Source organism: Chenopodium quinoa, unplaced genomic scaffold (genome assembly GCF_001683475.1).
Source record: "Chenopodium quinoa cultivar QQ74 unplaced genomic scaffold, ASM168347v1, whole genome shotgun sequence".
Classification (NCBI taxonomy): Eukaryota; Viridiplantae; Streptophyta; class Magnoliopsida; order Caryophyllales; family Amaranthaceae; genus Chenopodium; species Chenopodium quinoa.
Window position 1 is genome coordinate 1,978,849 of NW_018744662.1, and position 12,882 is coordinate 1,991,730.

The 12,882-nt window shown below is 34.5% G+C and overlaps 3 protein-coding genes across 3 annotated transcripts; 2 read left to right on the top strand and 1 right to left on the bottom strand.

Moving 5' to 3' along the window:
* Nucleotides 1–797: 797 nt before the first annotated feature.
* LOC110701847 (taxadiene 5-alpha hydroxylase-like) lies at nt 798–3,195 on the bottom strand. The gene is made up of 3 exons (XM_021879461.1): nt 2,103–3,195; nt 1,656–1,846; nt 798–1,328 (listed from the first exon to the last, which is right to left on the bottom strand). The coding sequence occupies exons 1-3, from the start codon at nt 3,094–3,096 to the stop codon at nt 1,035–1,037; spliced, it is 1,479 nt and encodes a 492-aa protein (XP_021735153.1). The 5' UTR covers nt 3,097–3,195; the 3' UTR covers nt 798–1,034.
* Nucleotides 3,196–9,272: 6,077 nt separating this feature from the next.
* Nucleotides 9,273–10,256, top strand: LOC110701807 (glutathione S-transferase T3-like). Its single transcript, XM_021879432.1, has one exon. The coding sequence runs from the start codon at nt 9,273–9,275 to the stop codon at nt 10,254–10,256; it is 984 nt and encodes a 327-aa protein (XP_021735124.1).
* A 713-nt stretch (nt 10,257–10,969) lies between these two features.
* LOC110701808 lies at nt 10,970–12,061 on the top strand. The gene has a single exon (XM_021879433.1). It carries the CDS (start codon nt 10,970–10,972, stop codon nt 12,059–12,061), a length of 1,092 nt encoding a protein of 363 aa, XP_021735125.1.
* Nucleotides 12,062–12,882: the final 821 nt, after the last annotated feature.

Here is a 12,882-nt window from a genome sequence, read left to right on the forward strand (position 1 = left end):
TCCCAACATTATTTAGGGAAAGAGTCATTTTTTTTATGCAAAACGAGGAACTTAAGTTATTTTTTTTTGCTAATTCCGAGCTCAATTCGGACCCTTAAGAGCTAAAATGGCCCTTAAACATTAATCGACTTGTTTTCGACACATAAACCGATGAAAAAGTTGAATCGGGTTGCAGTTTACAATTTATAAGAACTTTTGTGCTGCAATTTGCACTTTTTTTAAATGACTACAATATACAAAATACAAATTTTAAATGACTGCAATAAGCAAATTTTCCTTTTTTTCCCTTCTCATCTTAATAAAATGAGAAAAAAAAAACAATAAATCAACTTTGAGTACATAACATCTATGTACGGTGATGTATATAATAAATTTTGTGACTTTACATATGTTGGTTAAATATTTGCTTAGCTCCATTTTCAATTTAAGGGACCCACCTCTATGACTCTATCTTAAGTGAAGTTACTTAGGTTAATTGACTTGAAATTCTTTATGATTAGTACCAAGTGGTGATAAGACTAATTGATTAGTGTCTAAACGTATGTTTTACTCTATATATGTAAACACTGTCTAAACACTCCAACATTATGGAGTAAAAATCATTTTTATTATTAAAGATATTGTTTTTTTTCAAGCAATCACTAAAAAGAATGAGTAACTTGGGGCTTCAATTTACAAACTTAATTAGATTAAAAATGTGGGTATTAGTTGACTTAATAGGGTACATAATTCATATTTAGTCAATTATTATACATACCCTAAATTTCAGGGGTAACGACAAAAGGAATATAGGAAATTTGGAAGTCGTTGAATTATGCCTGAATGAATGCAACAAACACGTCTTTGTGAATTATCTAATTACATTAATTAGTCAAATAATTGTGTTTACAAGGTATTGGTATCATATGGACATGCCCATTTTACACCCCTTTCTAAGGGTGCACATATATCTCGATGCATCCTGGTATATATACGAATTTGTATCCACCTCGACAAAAAAATAAATAAGAAGTAATTTGTATATGTATATTCTACTATACTTTAGGAGAAACTCGTAATGGCATTCCTTGAGAAGGGAGAGGGAGCGGATCCATAACAATAGGTTCATTTGGTTGAACCAAAGACCAATTATAATTAGTCACAGCCAAATGCACGAAGATGAGAATATTCATCTTAGCCAATTGGTAGCCCGCACACACCCTTGGACCTCCTCCAAATGCAACAAATATATAAGGTGATATGGGCTCTTCGAATCTGTTTGGATCAAATTTCATGGGATCTTTAAAATAATCTTCACTAAAATGCGTTCCGTAAGCTGTCCATAATACCTACATTAAACCAAGAGCAAAAGTTTTAGTTTCACTTTTCATAACTATACTTATTAAACATGTCAAATAGTTGGGTCGAGTCAAATTGGATCACAGGTCTTTGTTATCTCAAAAATTGATTAGTCAAATGGGTTACATTAAAATTGGATGTGGTATAGATCGATTTTTCAGTCTCATTTGGCTCAAATTAAGTTTTAGATACATGAATTATTTTGAGATCAACCTAGTTTGAGGTCCTGAAATCGTGTTTAAGATCCTAAATTTCAAATGGAGATCAACCAAGGTTGTAAATGAATACATTTTTTTGTTTGGTTAGAAAGAACAAACCTTCCATCCTTGAGGAATTGTGAATCCATCGAACTCTATATCCGAAGTAGCTCTTCTGAAAGACCCGAAAATTGGAGGAAAAAGGCGTACGCTTTCACGAGCTACTTGCCATGTATAGTTCATCTTCATAACATCCTCCATTGTCAAATCTTCACCTTCCTTTGTTTTGTTGGTGCTAATATTAGAATGCTCTGCCATTGAGAAGAGTACAAAATGTTAATAACTTAAATCATTTGATGAGTAATGAGACTTCTTGACATATGACAACTTTATCGTTATACAATAATCATAAAGCGCACAGAAAAACATAAATTGATAACCAATGATGTTCATCAATTGAACCACTATATAAATCCTTTATTTTTACTTTTACGTAATTCAGTTTGATTAAAAATGTTGTATACAATGCACGTAGTAACTTGCTATGTTAAAAAAATAGTGACATACCTTGAAGCAATAAGGAATAGCAACTTTGGTGTTGAGCTAACATCTTGAAAGTCATAGCAATTGCAAAAGAGGAAGTATCATGAGCAGCAAAGATGAGCAGAACAATGTTATCAACAACTTCAACCTCTGTGATTTCGCCTCGAATCATGGCACTCACTAGTCTCGACAGCAGCGTTCGTGTTTCTTCAGCTGCAGCACCTCCTACTGCTTGTTCTTCTTCTATGACTTTCCTCTTTTGCCTCACTAATTTAACCAATATCTTCTCAATCTCAGCCCTTGCTCGTTTCGCTCTCCAAAAACTCGTTCCTGGAAGATTCACTAGAGGTGAGAAAATCCCCTCTAGGACCTTCTCAAAGCACTCGAAAAGCTCCTCCTCCGCTTCCATCTCCAACTGACACTCACACATTATTCTGAAGGACAGAAATTTCGCGGTTTTATATAATGAAATAATCCTTTCTTCTTGGGGCTTATCGCCCCAATTCTTCTCCAAATGATCCTTGACAACTTTACAGATCTTAGGAACTAAACCTTCTAGTCCCTTGTTACTTAAACAACTAGTCAAAATCGATCGAACAACACGGTGTTGTTCTCCTGACTTCTCCATAATAGAGTTCTTTCCCATGAGCTGAACTGATGATGCAGGCCAAGAACTGACAACGAGCTTAAACTCGTTCGACAGGAAAAACCTGTTGGCTTCGGCGCCATTTACTATGACAGTCGGACTCCCCATCAACCTCGTCTTGAAGGTCTTTCCGTGAGCTTTGATCCTTGGAGCAATGAAGTCCTCGAAAAGTCTGTTCTTCTGTAAGGCTCTGTAGAAATCCAGAGTCTCGCCGATCCAGGGGATCCCCATCTCCCCTGGTGGCATCAGTTTCTCATAAGCCCTTGCTTTTCTACGATGCTTTCGTAGCATAAACAGAACTAGAATGCCAATCAATGATGCTAGAAATGTATGCAGAAGGCCTGTTACGGCGAAATTGATGTAGTCAGCCATATAATCAGGAACTGGTGCAATATTATGTTTGTAAGAATTTCAATTCAGGAGTATATCAAAGGTTCTGTTTTCAGCTGTTTGTTACTAATATACTGTAATATAAACTATTGCATAAAAAATACAGCTAGATAACAGAGATCTGGAATTTATACAAGTATATAACTTTATAAAATCAATCACTTTGTTAAGAAGTCAACTAGAGTTGCCACTACTTTGCTCACCAAAGATCCAACAAATGGAATCAAAGTGGAAAAAAATAACGGTATTTAGGATGTAAGGCATTACGTAGTGCTTAGTTTTTATATAGTTTCTTGATTCTAGTTGGTTGTTCGTTATGAAAGAGAATAGAATTTGACGTTGCAAAACATGCGTTTGCACAATTGCACTAAACTATGTATACAATTAATTGCTACTTCATTTTCAAATGATAACAATGATCATATTCATTCTCTACTCCATAGATTATTAATTGATAGAGTTAGGCACATGCCGGGTTGTGCAATTAAGCCAATGTGTCGTGCCAGTAGGTATTGTGTAAAAGGACCAATTCAGCTAATTAAAAGCTTAAACTAATGGTTGAAGTTAGAAATATGTTTTATACTCTATAACGCCCCCTCACACGAGAGCCCATTGGGCGTGAAGTGTGGATGTAGCATGGGCCCTCCGCAAATAATTTCACTTGAAAGTAGAGGGTGGTTGAGGTTTGAATCTGTGACCTTTGTGTCACGTTGGTTTAATTTTGTCGTTCTGATAATATGTTACACGACCAACTTAACCAAAAGCTTAAGCTGATGGTTGAGGCCTCGAAATATGTTTTATACTGTATCATCTTGCACTCAAGTGAGTCGTGTTGAAACAATCCATGAAAAAGTTGTGTCATGTCAACTTTTCTTAAATGGAGTCGTCCATGCATGGTTTGGTTCACATATTGTGTCATTTCGGATCGTGTTATATCAATGCGATTATTTCCTTATTAAAATGAACATGGAATTTTCTTGCAAAAATTACATGTAAATTATTCACTCTCGCAACTTATGATGGCTTATCAAACATGTCATTAGCGTTCGTTAAGATCTAGGTTTAAGCCCTCGAAAAAAGGAGATCGAGACAATCAATGCATAAGTCGAGTAAAGTTTCACCACCCTAACATGATATGATAATAGGAAGAGTATGTAGCCCATTAATCATACATGCATGCTTGCTTTTTTTTTTTTTTTTTTTTTTGTCACAAATCATAATATTGTGGGAAACACCTCTACGTGACAACGGCCTCCACCACCACAAGAGACTTGTTTCCACCACAGTACATTCACAACATCTAGTTAATGCACCATGTCTTCGAATCATGCTAAGCAACAAACAAATCTTTTCGCTTCGTTGCTTGCAAGAAGGGTATGTGCTACGTACCACTCCTCTATCACATGTTTTTGCTTTAACTAGGGTCACCCTGCCTTTATAGAGCACTATACAAATATACAACGTACACCTCTAGAGACGATCAAATTCAAGTTAAGTGAGGTTTCATCGTAAAATTAAACCATATTAATTGTTATAGTACTAGCCATAGACAATAAGCCAATTCATGATTATGTATCAAGCAAAAGTAATGTAAACATCATTCACAGACATTGCATATAACAGTTCAACCATTAATTTAAACAAAAAGGCATTTTATTTCGAACATTTGTTTTACACTTGTTAATATTCGGTTAATTGCGAGTGATCATAGTAAGTGTTATTAGCTGTCTAGCTAGATTTGTCAGCTTTGAACGAGGTGGTTTTGTATGTAAGAGAGTCAAATAGATGTTAGTGATTGCAATTAATTTAAAGTTTGTGTCATTAAGACTTAAGAGTATATTCCATAGTTTAGACAACCTATCCTAAAACTCGTTGGAGTATATCTTTTGTAATTGTCTTGTTTACCATGGAAAAATTACAAAAGGTAAAGTCATTCTTACATTCCATATAACACATTTATATTCCTTCTCAAGACTTGGAGTATTCGAGAAATTGAGAGTGGTGATCTCTTTTACACTTCTCCCTTAATTACTTCCAACTTCATATGAATGGCCCTTTTATTATGTTCCTAGATTAACATTGTTACATTGTCACTTTGTAATATAGAGGCGTTAAAAACTAATTTGATTGACCTGAATATATAATAAGTTCAAATTGAATAAATTTATATCACTTGAGAAAAAATAAACTTTTGATAAAGATTATTAAATAAGGGTTATATAAATTCAATTTATAACTAAATAAGTTGAAACATTTTCAATCAAGTTATGATGATTTCATGTAAATGAAAGTTAAGGTGAATATATATAATGCACTCTTTCTTGGTCATACTTTAATTGTTAAATTATTGTAGTAAGCTAAGTATTCCTTGAGAAAAAATAACTGTTGACGGAGGTAGTATAATAAATTCAAATTGAATAAATTGATATCACTTGGGAAAAAATAAACTTTTGATACAGATTATTAAATAAGGGTTATATAAATTCAATTTATAATTAAATAATTTCAAACATTGTCAATCGAGTTTAGATGATTTTATATAATTGAAAATTAAGGTGGATATGACGCACTCTTTCTTGATCATACTTTAATTGTTAATTATTGTAGTAAGCTAAGTATTCCTTAACATATGGCAGTTAAGGTGGCTTAACGCATGAAATAACTTGACATTTTCCATCCGTAATCACATGCTAAAGATGGGATCCCACTTCTCCCTCTTTCACACATAATATATAGTCAATTATATGTGTATATATATATGTATGGTTGAAGTTAGTTGGTTTTAGTCATATTTTTGGATTTTTAAAAAAAAAATTCTAGAAACATTAGAAATTTTATTCCCTTTCCTTGGAATCGAAGAACATATTAACTAATCATAGTTGACTTGTCTGCCAACTAGCTAGCTTAGCTACAACTATGTAAACTTAAATCTTATAATTCCTTCTATTATTGGCAAGTCTATGGTAATCCTTGATTCGTGGGCAACCACTCGTTTTATTTTGTATTTTTTATGACGTTTTAATTTATATGTTAGTAGCGTTTTATTAATTAAATTTCCTTAGAATTTTATTCATAGAAAATTGTAAAAATAATATATGAGCAAGAACATTGTGAGAATTCATACATATGGAGTGAAAGAAGTACCTATTGAACGCATCATAATTTGGTGGATCATCACCATGTATTGAATATGGTTGACATTATTGAATTATGTATTTTGTGCAACAAAGACCTTGACATATATAGCTCATAGGCAAAATTTGTTTTTGAGTGTAAAAGGGGTAGAGAAAGATAAAATGCCCGTGAATATTTAGTGTGGAGAGGCATTAAATTTAAAATAAATAAATAAAATTCTTGTATGAAGATTTGAACATAAGACATTCAACTCAAACTCCCACACTTTATCTCTATTGTTAATGAATTACCACTATGACAAAGCTAATTTAATGTTATCTCTTGTATTGAAATTGTATTTAACCTATAAATTTACATATTTACCTAAATAAAATTAAAAAAATAAAAATCAATTTTTGATGGGGGCGGTGCCACACAGGCCCCTTAATAATAGAGGTGTTCAAAATTCAGGCCAGGTCGGGCTTTACTAAGAAAACTCATCCCCAAACCCGGCCCGTTAAAAAGTGTCGGGCTTGTTGGGGCTAAATGGGCTTTTCGGGCCATATCGGGATTTTTTTCAACTAAAATCGTGTTTTTTAGGGCATGTTCTGATAGAGTGAACTGAACTGAATATTTTACGAGAGAAGGAATTAAGAACTGAACTAAACTGAATTGAAAATAATCTGAAGAGAATCGACCCTTAGCTTGCCCAAATCCGCCCGTTTTTCAGGAAGATCAGGCCGAGCTTGCGGGTTGGGCCATAGTTGATCACATGTACTTGATAGATCCGCCCCTGCATGTGATGAGGAGATCAGGTTGAGCTTGCAAGAAAAGGACCTTTTTATATATAGTGAGTTGTTTGTAAGAAAGAACCTTATATTAAAAAAAAAAAAAAAAAAAAAAAAAAAAAGAGAGAGAGAGAGAGAGAGAGATGGGACCTTTTGACAAAATTCGGCTATAACCCTGAAAAACCACCTCCACCTCGCCGAAATCCCACCCTAACCCTCAAAAACCGCCACCACCTTGCCTAACTCCTACACCGACCCTCGAAAACCACCTCCACCTCACTCAAATCCTACACCGAACCTCCTAAAAACCATCTCTACCAGGCTGAAATCTCACCCCGGCCCTCAAACTACCTCCAATCCTTCACCTCGCTAAAATCTCACACCGACCCCCGAAAACCACCTCCGCCACGCCAAAATCCATCAAAAGGTCCCATCTCGTAATGTTTTTTCTTGAAATAAGGTCATATTTCACAACTTTTTTTTGAATTAAGGTCTCAATCTGCCACTTTTTTTTATATAAGGTCATTTCTTGTAAATTTTCCTAAAAGAAAAGAAAACATAATTCAACATAATGTGGAGTATCCATTTTTGGTAAGTGCACATAAATCTGAAACAGAGGTAGTATATCATATGACTTTGAGTTCAAATATATACATCCTCTGTTTTTTTTTAGTTGATATCATTTGACTTTTATACTATTTATAAACTGTACTTTGACTAAATTTTGTGATTTTATAGCTAGCTACGATAAATCATAGTCAAGTGAGATCTTGTTTGAATTGTCTCGATGTATATTTTATTAATATCATTTTTTAATATAATTTTACAATGTTGAGAATTAAAGATACTAGTTGTTAAAATTGTGCGTTGAAAAGCTTGATAAAAGAAAGATGTCAATTAAATAAAAATGTAGGTAGTATGTTCTTTGTATTTGAATAAGATGATGGTTAGTTGAGGCCAAAAATATGTTTTATATTCTATCACGCCCCTTCACACGAGAGTTCGTTGGGCTTGAAGTGTGGATGCATGATGAGCTCTTTTCATACCCATCATATGAAATAATCCACTTAAAATTAAGGGGTGGATGAAATTTGAACTTATAATAAACTTAACCAAAAACTTAAATTGCTAGATGAAATCCAAAAATATGTTTTATAATACTTTCACTCCGACACAACACAACACAAAAGGATTAAAGTGTTAAAAGTCAACTTTGATCATGTAAGAATGATAACTACTCATTTGTCTATCTAAAATTGCCACATTTTTAAAATTGTTTTTTGGGTTTGCTCCATGGTCATGAAGGAGTTGGGCTTTACGCTTACGTTCATTACTTGTTAGTTTAATTTTTTGGTTTTCGTTGGGACAATTTTTAAGAAACGAAGTATAGATTAGACTACGCAGGGAAGTGAATGATAAAAGTTCGTTGATGTTGAAATGGATGTGAATGAATATATGATAGATGTGTAGCCGTCTAAATCTAAGAGCACCAGCATCAATGCCTTTTACAATCCTTTCCGTGGCTTTTTGGTGTCCTTTTCCAATCCTGATGGATGCTATTACTTGGGAAAGATAACTGTTAGGGAAAGGATATTGTAGTATTCTTTCTATGGAAAGGAAATCTCGCCTCGGCCCAAGTGCCATGTTAATTCAACAATCACAAACAAAAGCATACAACGGCTATATTGGAAATCATCCAACGCTCAACTTGTTGACACTTGTCAACATCTTGTTTCTTTATTTTTTTTTGCTCCAAAATATTATAACGGCTATAATTTGCAAACGGTAACTTATTTTTGAAATCCGAAAACACCAACGGTCATAAAATTTTTTTGTCTATAAAATGAGTATAAATTTGCTATATTTTCACAAAATTTCAGTTTCACTTGTACAATACTCTTAAACACAAAATTATTCTAATCTCCATATTTTCAAGTTTATTTTTCTCCATTTCACTTCCAATTTCTTAGAGTCTTCAATATGGATCGTAATAATTCTAATTACGGTCGTAACCCGAATTTTCCTAACAATTCAAACTTTCAATTTAACCAATCTAATCCTCATGTTGACCCTAATCTGTTGAGTAATCCTCAAATTCAAGCTGCATTTTTTCAATGGTGTAGTAGTCAACCAAGACCAACAAATTTCAATAATATTCCACCAATACAACCAAATTTTCCTCATAATTCCCAATCCTATCAACAAGCTTTTGGTAATACCCCTTTTTTCCCTATATCAGAACATTTAACTCAAAATATGAATCAATTTCCAGGTGGAGTTTGTAGTAGCAATGCTACTCCAATAGAGTTAAGTGGTGAACATGTTGAAGAATTAGCGGGAGCACAACATCTTGAAGAGATTGACAATGCTGAAGTCGAAATTGTTCCAGAAGTGCAACTCAATACATCTGCACAAAGGAAAAACCAAGCATGGAGTATCGCCGAAGACAAAGCTCTTGTATCAGCCTATATAAATGCAGGAGGCGATGTGGAGAGGGGAACCAAGACCAAGAGAAGCGGGTTATGGGCAAAAATTCACAACCAGTACGAAAAGGCTAGAGCTGAAAATCTCAATGAGATTAAGGTAAGAAACGTTAAATCTTTGCAAAATCGATGGGATCACATAAATGAACATGTAAGTATATGGGTTGATGCCTACAGTTATCATTTTCGAACTAAGGGTAGTGGTGAATCTGAGCAAAATTCGGAGAGATTCGCTCACATAGATTACAAAGCAACTAACAATAAGATGTTTTGTTATTTGCATTGTTTTGCAATTCTGAGGAAATACCCCAAATGGGATCCCTCCTTGTCCAAAGTTCAGTCCGATATGTTACCGGGTGGTCAAGCATCTACAGATAGTGGGGGGAGCGGTAAAAGATCCCAACCCGATTCACAGTGTGAGGTTGGCGGAAGGGCTAAAAGACCTCTTGGCATAAAACAGACAAAGATGAAAGGTAAAGCATCAAGTACTTCGTCAAGTGTAAATCTTGACTCTTTAAATACAAATTTTAATGACATGGGAGAGAAATTGGGTCAATTGGGAGAGCGACTACTTGATCAGATGAGAGAACGAGATGAAGAACAAAAGGCCCGGGTAGAAGAAAAGAAAAGGCAGAAGGAGGAGGCCATGAAGTTCAGAATGTTAGAAAGGTTAATGCAAAAGCCCGTTCTTGATGACAAGGAATTAGCAATGTATAACAAACTGAGGGACGAATTTAGTAGTAGGTTTTCGCTTTAATTTCATTTTAGTATTTGCAATGTTTGTATTTTAATTAAGTATTGTAAGGTACGCAAGTTATTTTTTTTTTTAAATTGTTTGTGCTACTAGTAATGTTGATGTTTATGTAGTGTTGTTATTGTTGTTTATGTATTAAATTAATATTAGTGTATTTTAATTTGTTTTTAAAACTATGATGTCTCTTTTACCTTTTGACAAGACTCATGCATGAATTGGTAAAAAAATTGACCTTACAAAATTCTGCATGCATTGGTCATAATTCTCACCATACAATCCTTATCTTATCCATATCTTATGTGCACCAATTATGTTTTAACAAAATCTTATCTTCTGACCAACAATATCCTATTTTTGTCTATTTAAAGTACATGATTTCTATCTTCTAGTGTCACAAACAAACACACCAAAAATAAAACACCAAACACAATATGAGCTTAGATTCAATCTCTTCAAGTTCTTCAAGCTCTTCCTCCTCAAGTATAACTGATAAAATTTATGATCACATGGTCATGAATTTTATAAATGAGAGTCAACGTTTAGTTGCGATGCAAAATTCAGTGCTTAATTCATTACAACCTGAAAAGCAAAAACGTTCGAGAAAATGAAGGGTAACTGTGCCTAGAAATCTTGAAGCGGCTCACGACAATCTAGTTGCAGATTACTTTAGTAATCAACCGGTATACAATGATACCGTATTTCGAAGGAGGTTTCGTATGAGGAGACCCCTGTTCCTTCGCATTGTGGACACATTAAGTGCAAGTAATCGCTATTTCCAACAACGCCCCGATGCTACCATGCGTCTTGGTGCTTCACCCCTTCAAAAATGCACCGCGGCTATACGTATGTTAGCTTATGGTTGTTCAGCTGATCAAGTAGATGAATATCTAAAGCTTGGTGAAAGTACTGCTAGAGAATGTCTTTCACAATTTGTCGATGGAGTTATTGCTCAGCTTGCAACTGAGTACCCCCGCAAGCCAACAATGGAAGATATCCAGCGTCTTCTAAGAGAAGAGGAGGATAGAAACTTCCCCGGCATGCTAGGAAGCATTGATTGCATGCATTGGGTATGGAAAAATTGTCCAGCTGGATGGAAAGGAATGTATCAAGGCCGATCTAAAACGGCCACTGTTATCTTGGAAGCGGTTGCATCTAGGGATTTATGGATTTGGCACGCCTTCTTTGGGACTCCTGGGTCGTGCAACGATATTAATGTACTACAACGTTCTCTTGTGTTTGATGATATAATAAATAATCGTGCTCCACAAGTTCTGTTCACAGTTAATGGAAACACTTACACAAAAGGATACTATCTCACCGATGGGATTTATCCAAAGTGGTCGACATTTATAGATGCGGTTACTGCCCCTCAAACAGCTAAGGATACGTTATTTACTGAACGTCAAGAGAGTGCGAGAAAGGATGTTGAGCGTGCTTTTGGTGTGTTACAAGCTCGTTTCACAATAATCAGGAAGCCTGCTTTGGCATGGAGTGTAGATCTGTTGTGGAAAATTATGATGACTTGCATCATTATCCACAACATGATTGTTGAAGACGAGCGTGATACATATTTAAATTATAAGGATCCACTCGAGTTTGCCGATGAACAGCCTGAGAATATGTCGGGGTCGTCCTCAACTAGGAATGCAACAACATTCACCGTAACTCCCGGACAGTATGATCCAGATAATTTCGGTAGATTGATAGCTTCGAGAGGGGAAATTCGTGATAGAGACGTCCATATGGCTTTGAAGAACGACTTGATCGAGCATTTATGGGCACAGTCTATGAGGTCCGATGAAAATTAAACATTTCAGTTATTTTTAAACTTATGTTTGTTATTTTCTTTGCTATTTTTATCAACGTAATTCATGTTTTTTTTATTCGTGTCGTTTAATCAATGTATTTCATGTTTTTAATCAATGAATTTTATGTTTTTGAATTCGTCTCGTTTAATTAATGTGTCGGTTAATAGAACGATCTATTATTAATTATTATTAACAACATTTTCAACAATAATAATTATTAAGTATATTAATAAATATATGTAATTTGAAAAAGGAATAAATGGTGGGGTATATGTAAGTAGGAGAGAGAAAGTGAGAAAGGATACTATTGATGTTGGAAATTTTAAAGGGAAAGGATGAGTAAAAGGATGGAAATAGTGGGAAGTAATGTGGAAGAAAGAGAAAGTGATGTGTTAAATGTAGGAAAGGAGAGAGAAACCGGGAAAGGATATAAGTATCCCCAACACTAATGATGCTCTAATTAAACTTAATATGCTTTTGTTTGTTCCCTACCTTTTTGCCAACTAGGTTGTCGGCCTTTTTAATTCATTTTCTTCATCCTAAATTATCGGATATTAAGAGGAGAATGTGAATTTGTCAACCACATCACCAACTTAATCTATAAAGACAACAAAATAAAAGGTGTCAAACATGAAGAAAATGACTAGTTATTATTTTATTGACATTGAGGAAAAGGACTATATTTTTGCTGGGGAGCTATAGATTTCCAAAGAATCCAAACAAATGGCCGTCTCAAACGCCGTTGCGTTGATTACTTGTGGTCTTGTGGATATTAAAATCCCTCCGATTTTGTTTATTTATTTGTTTGTTTTTTTTAAGGA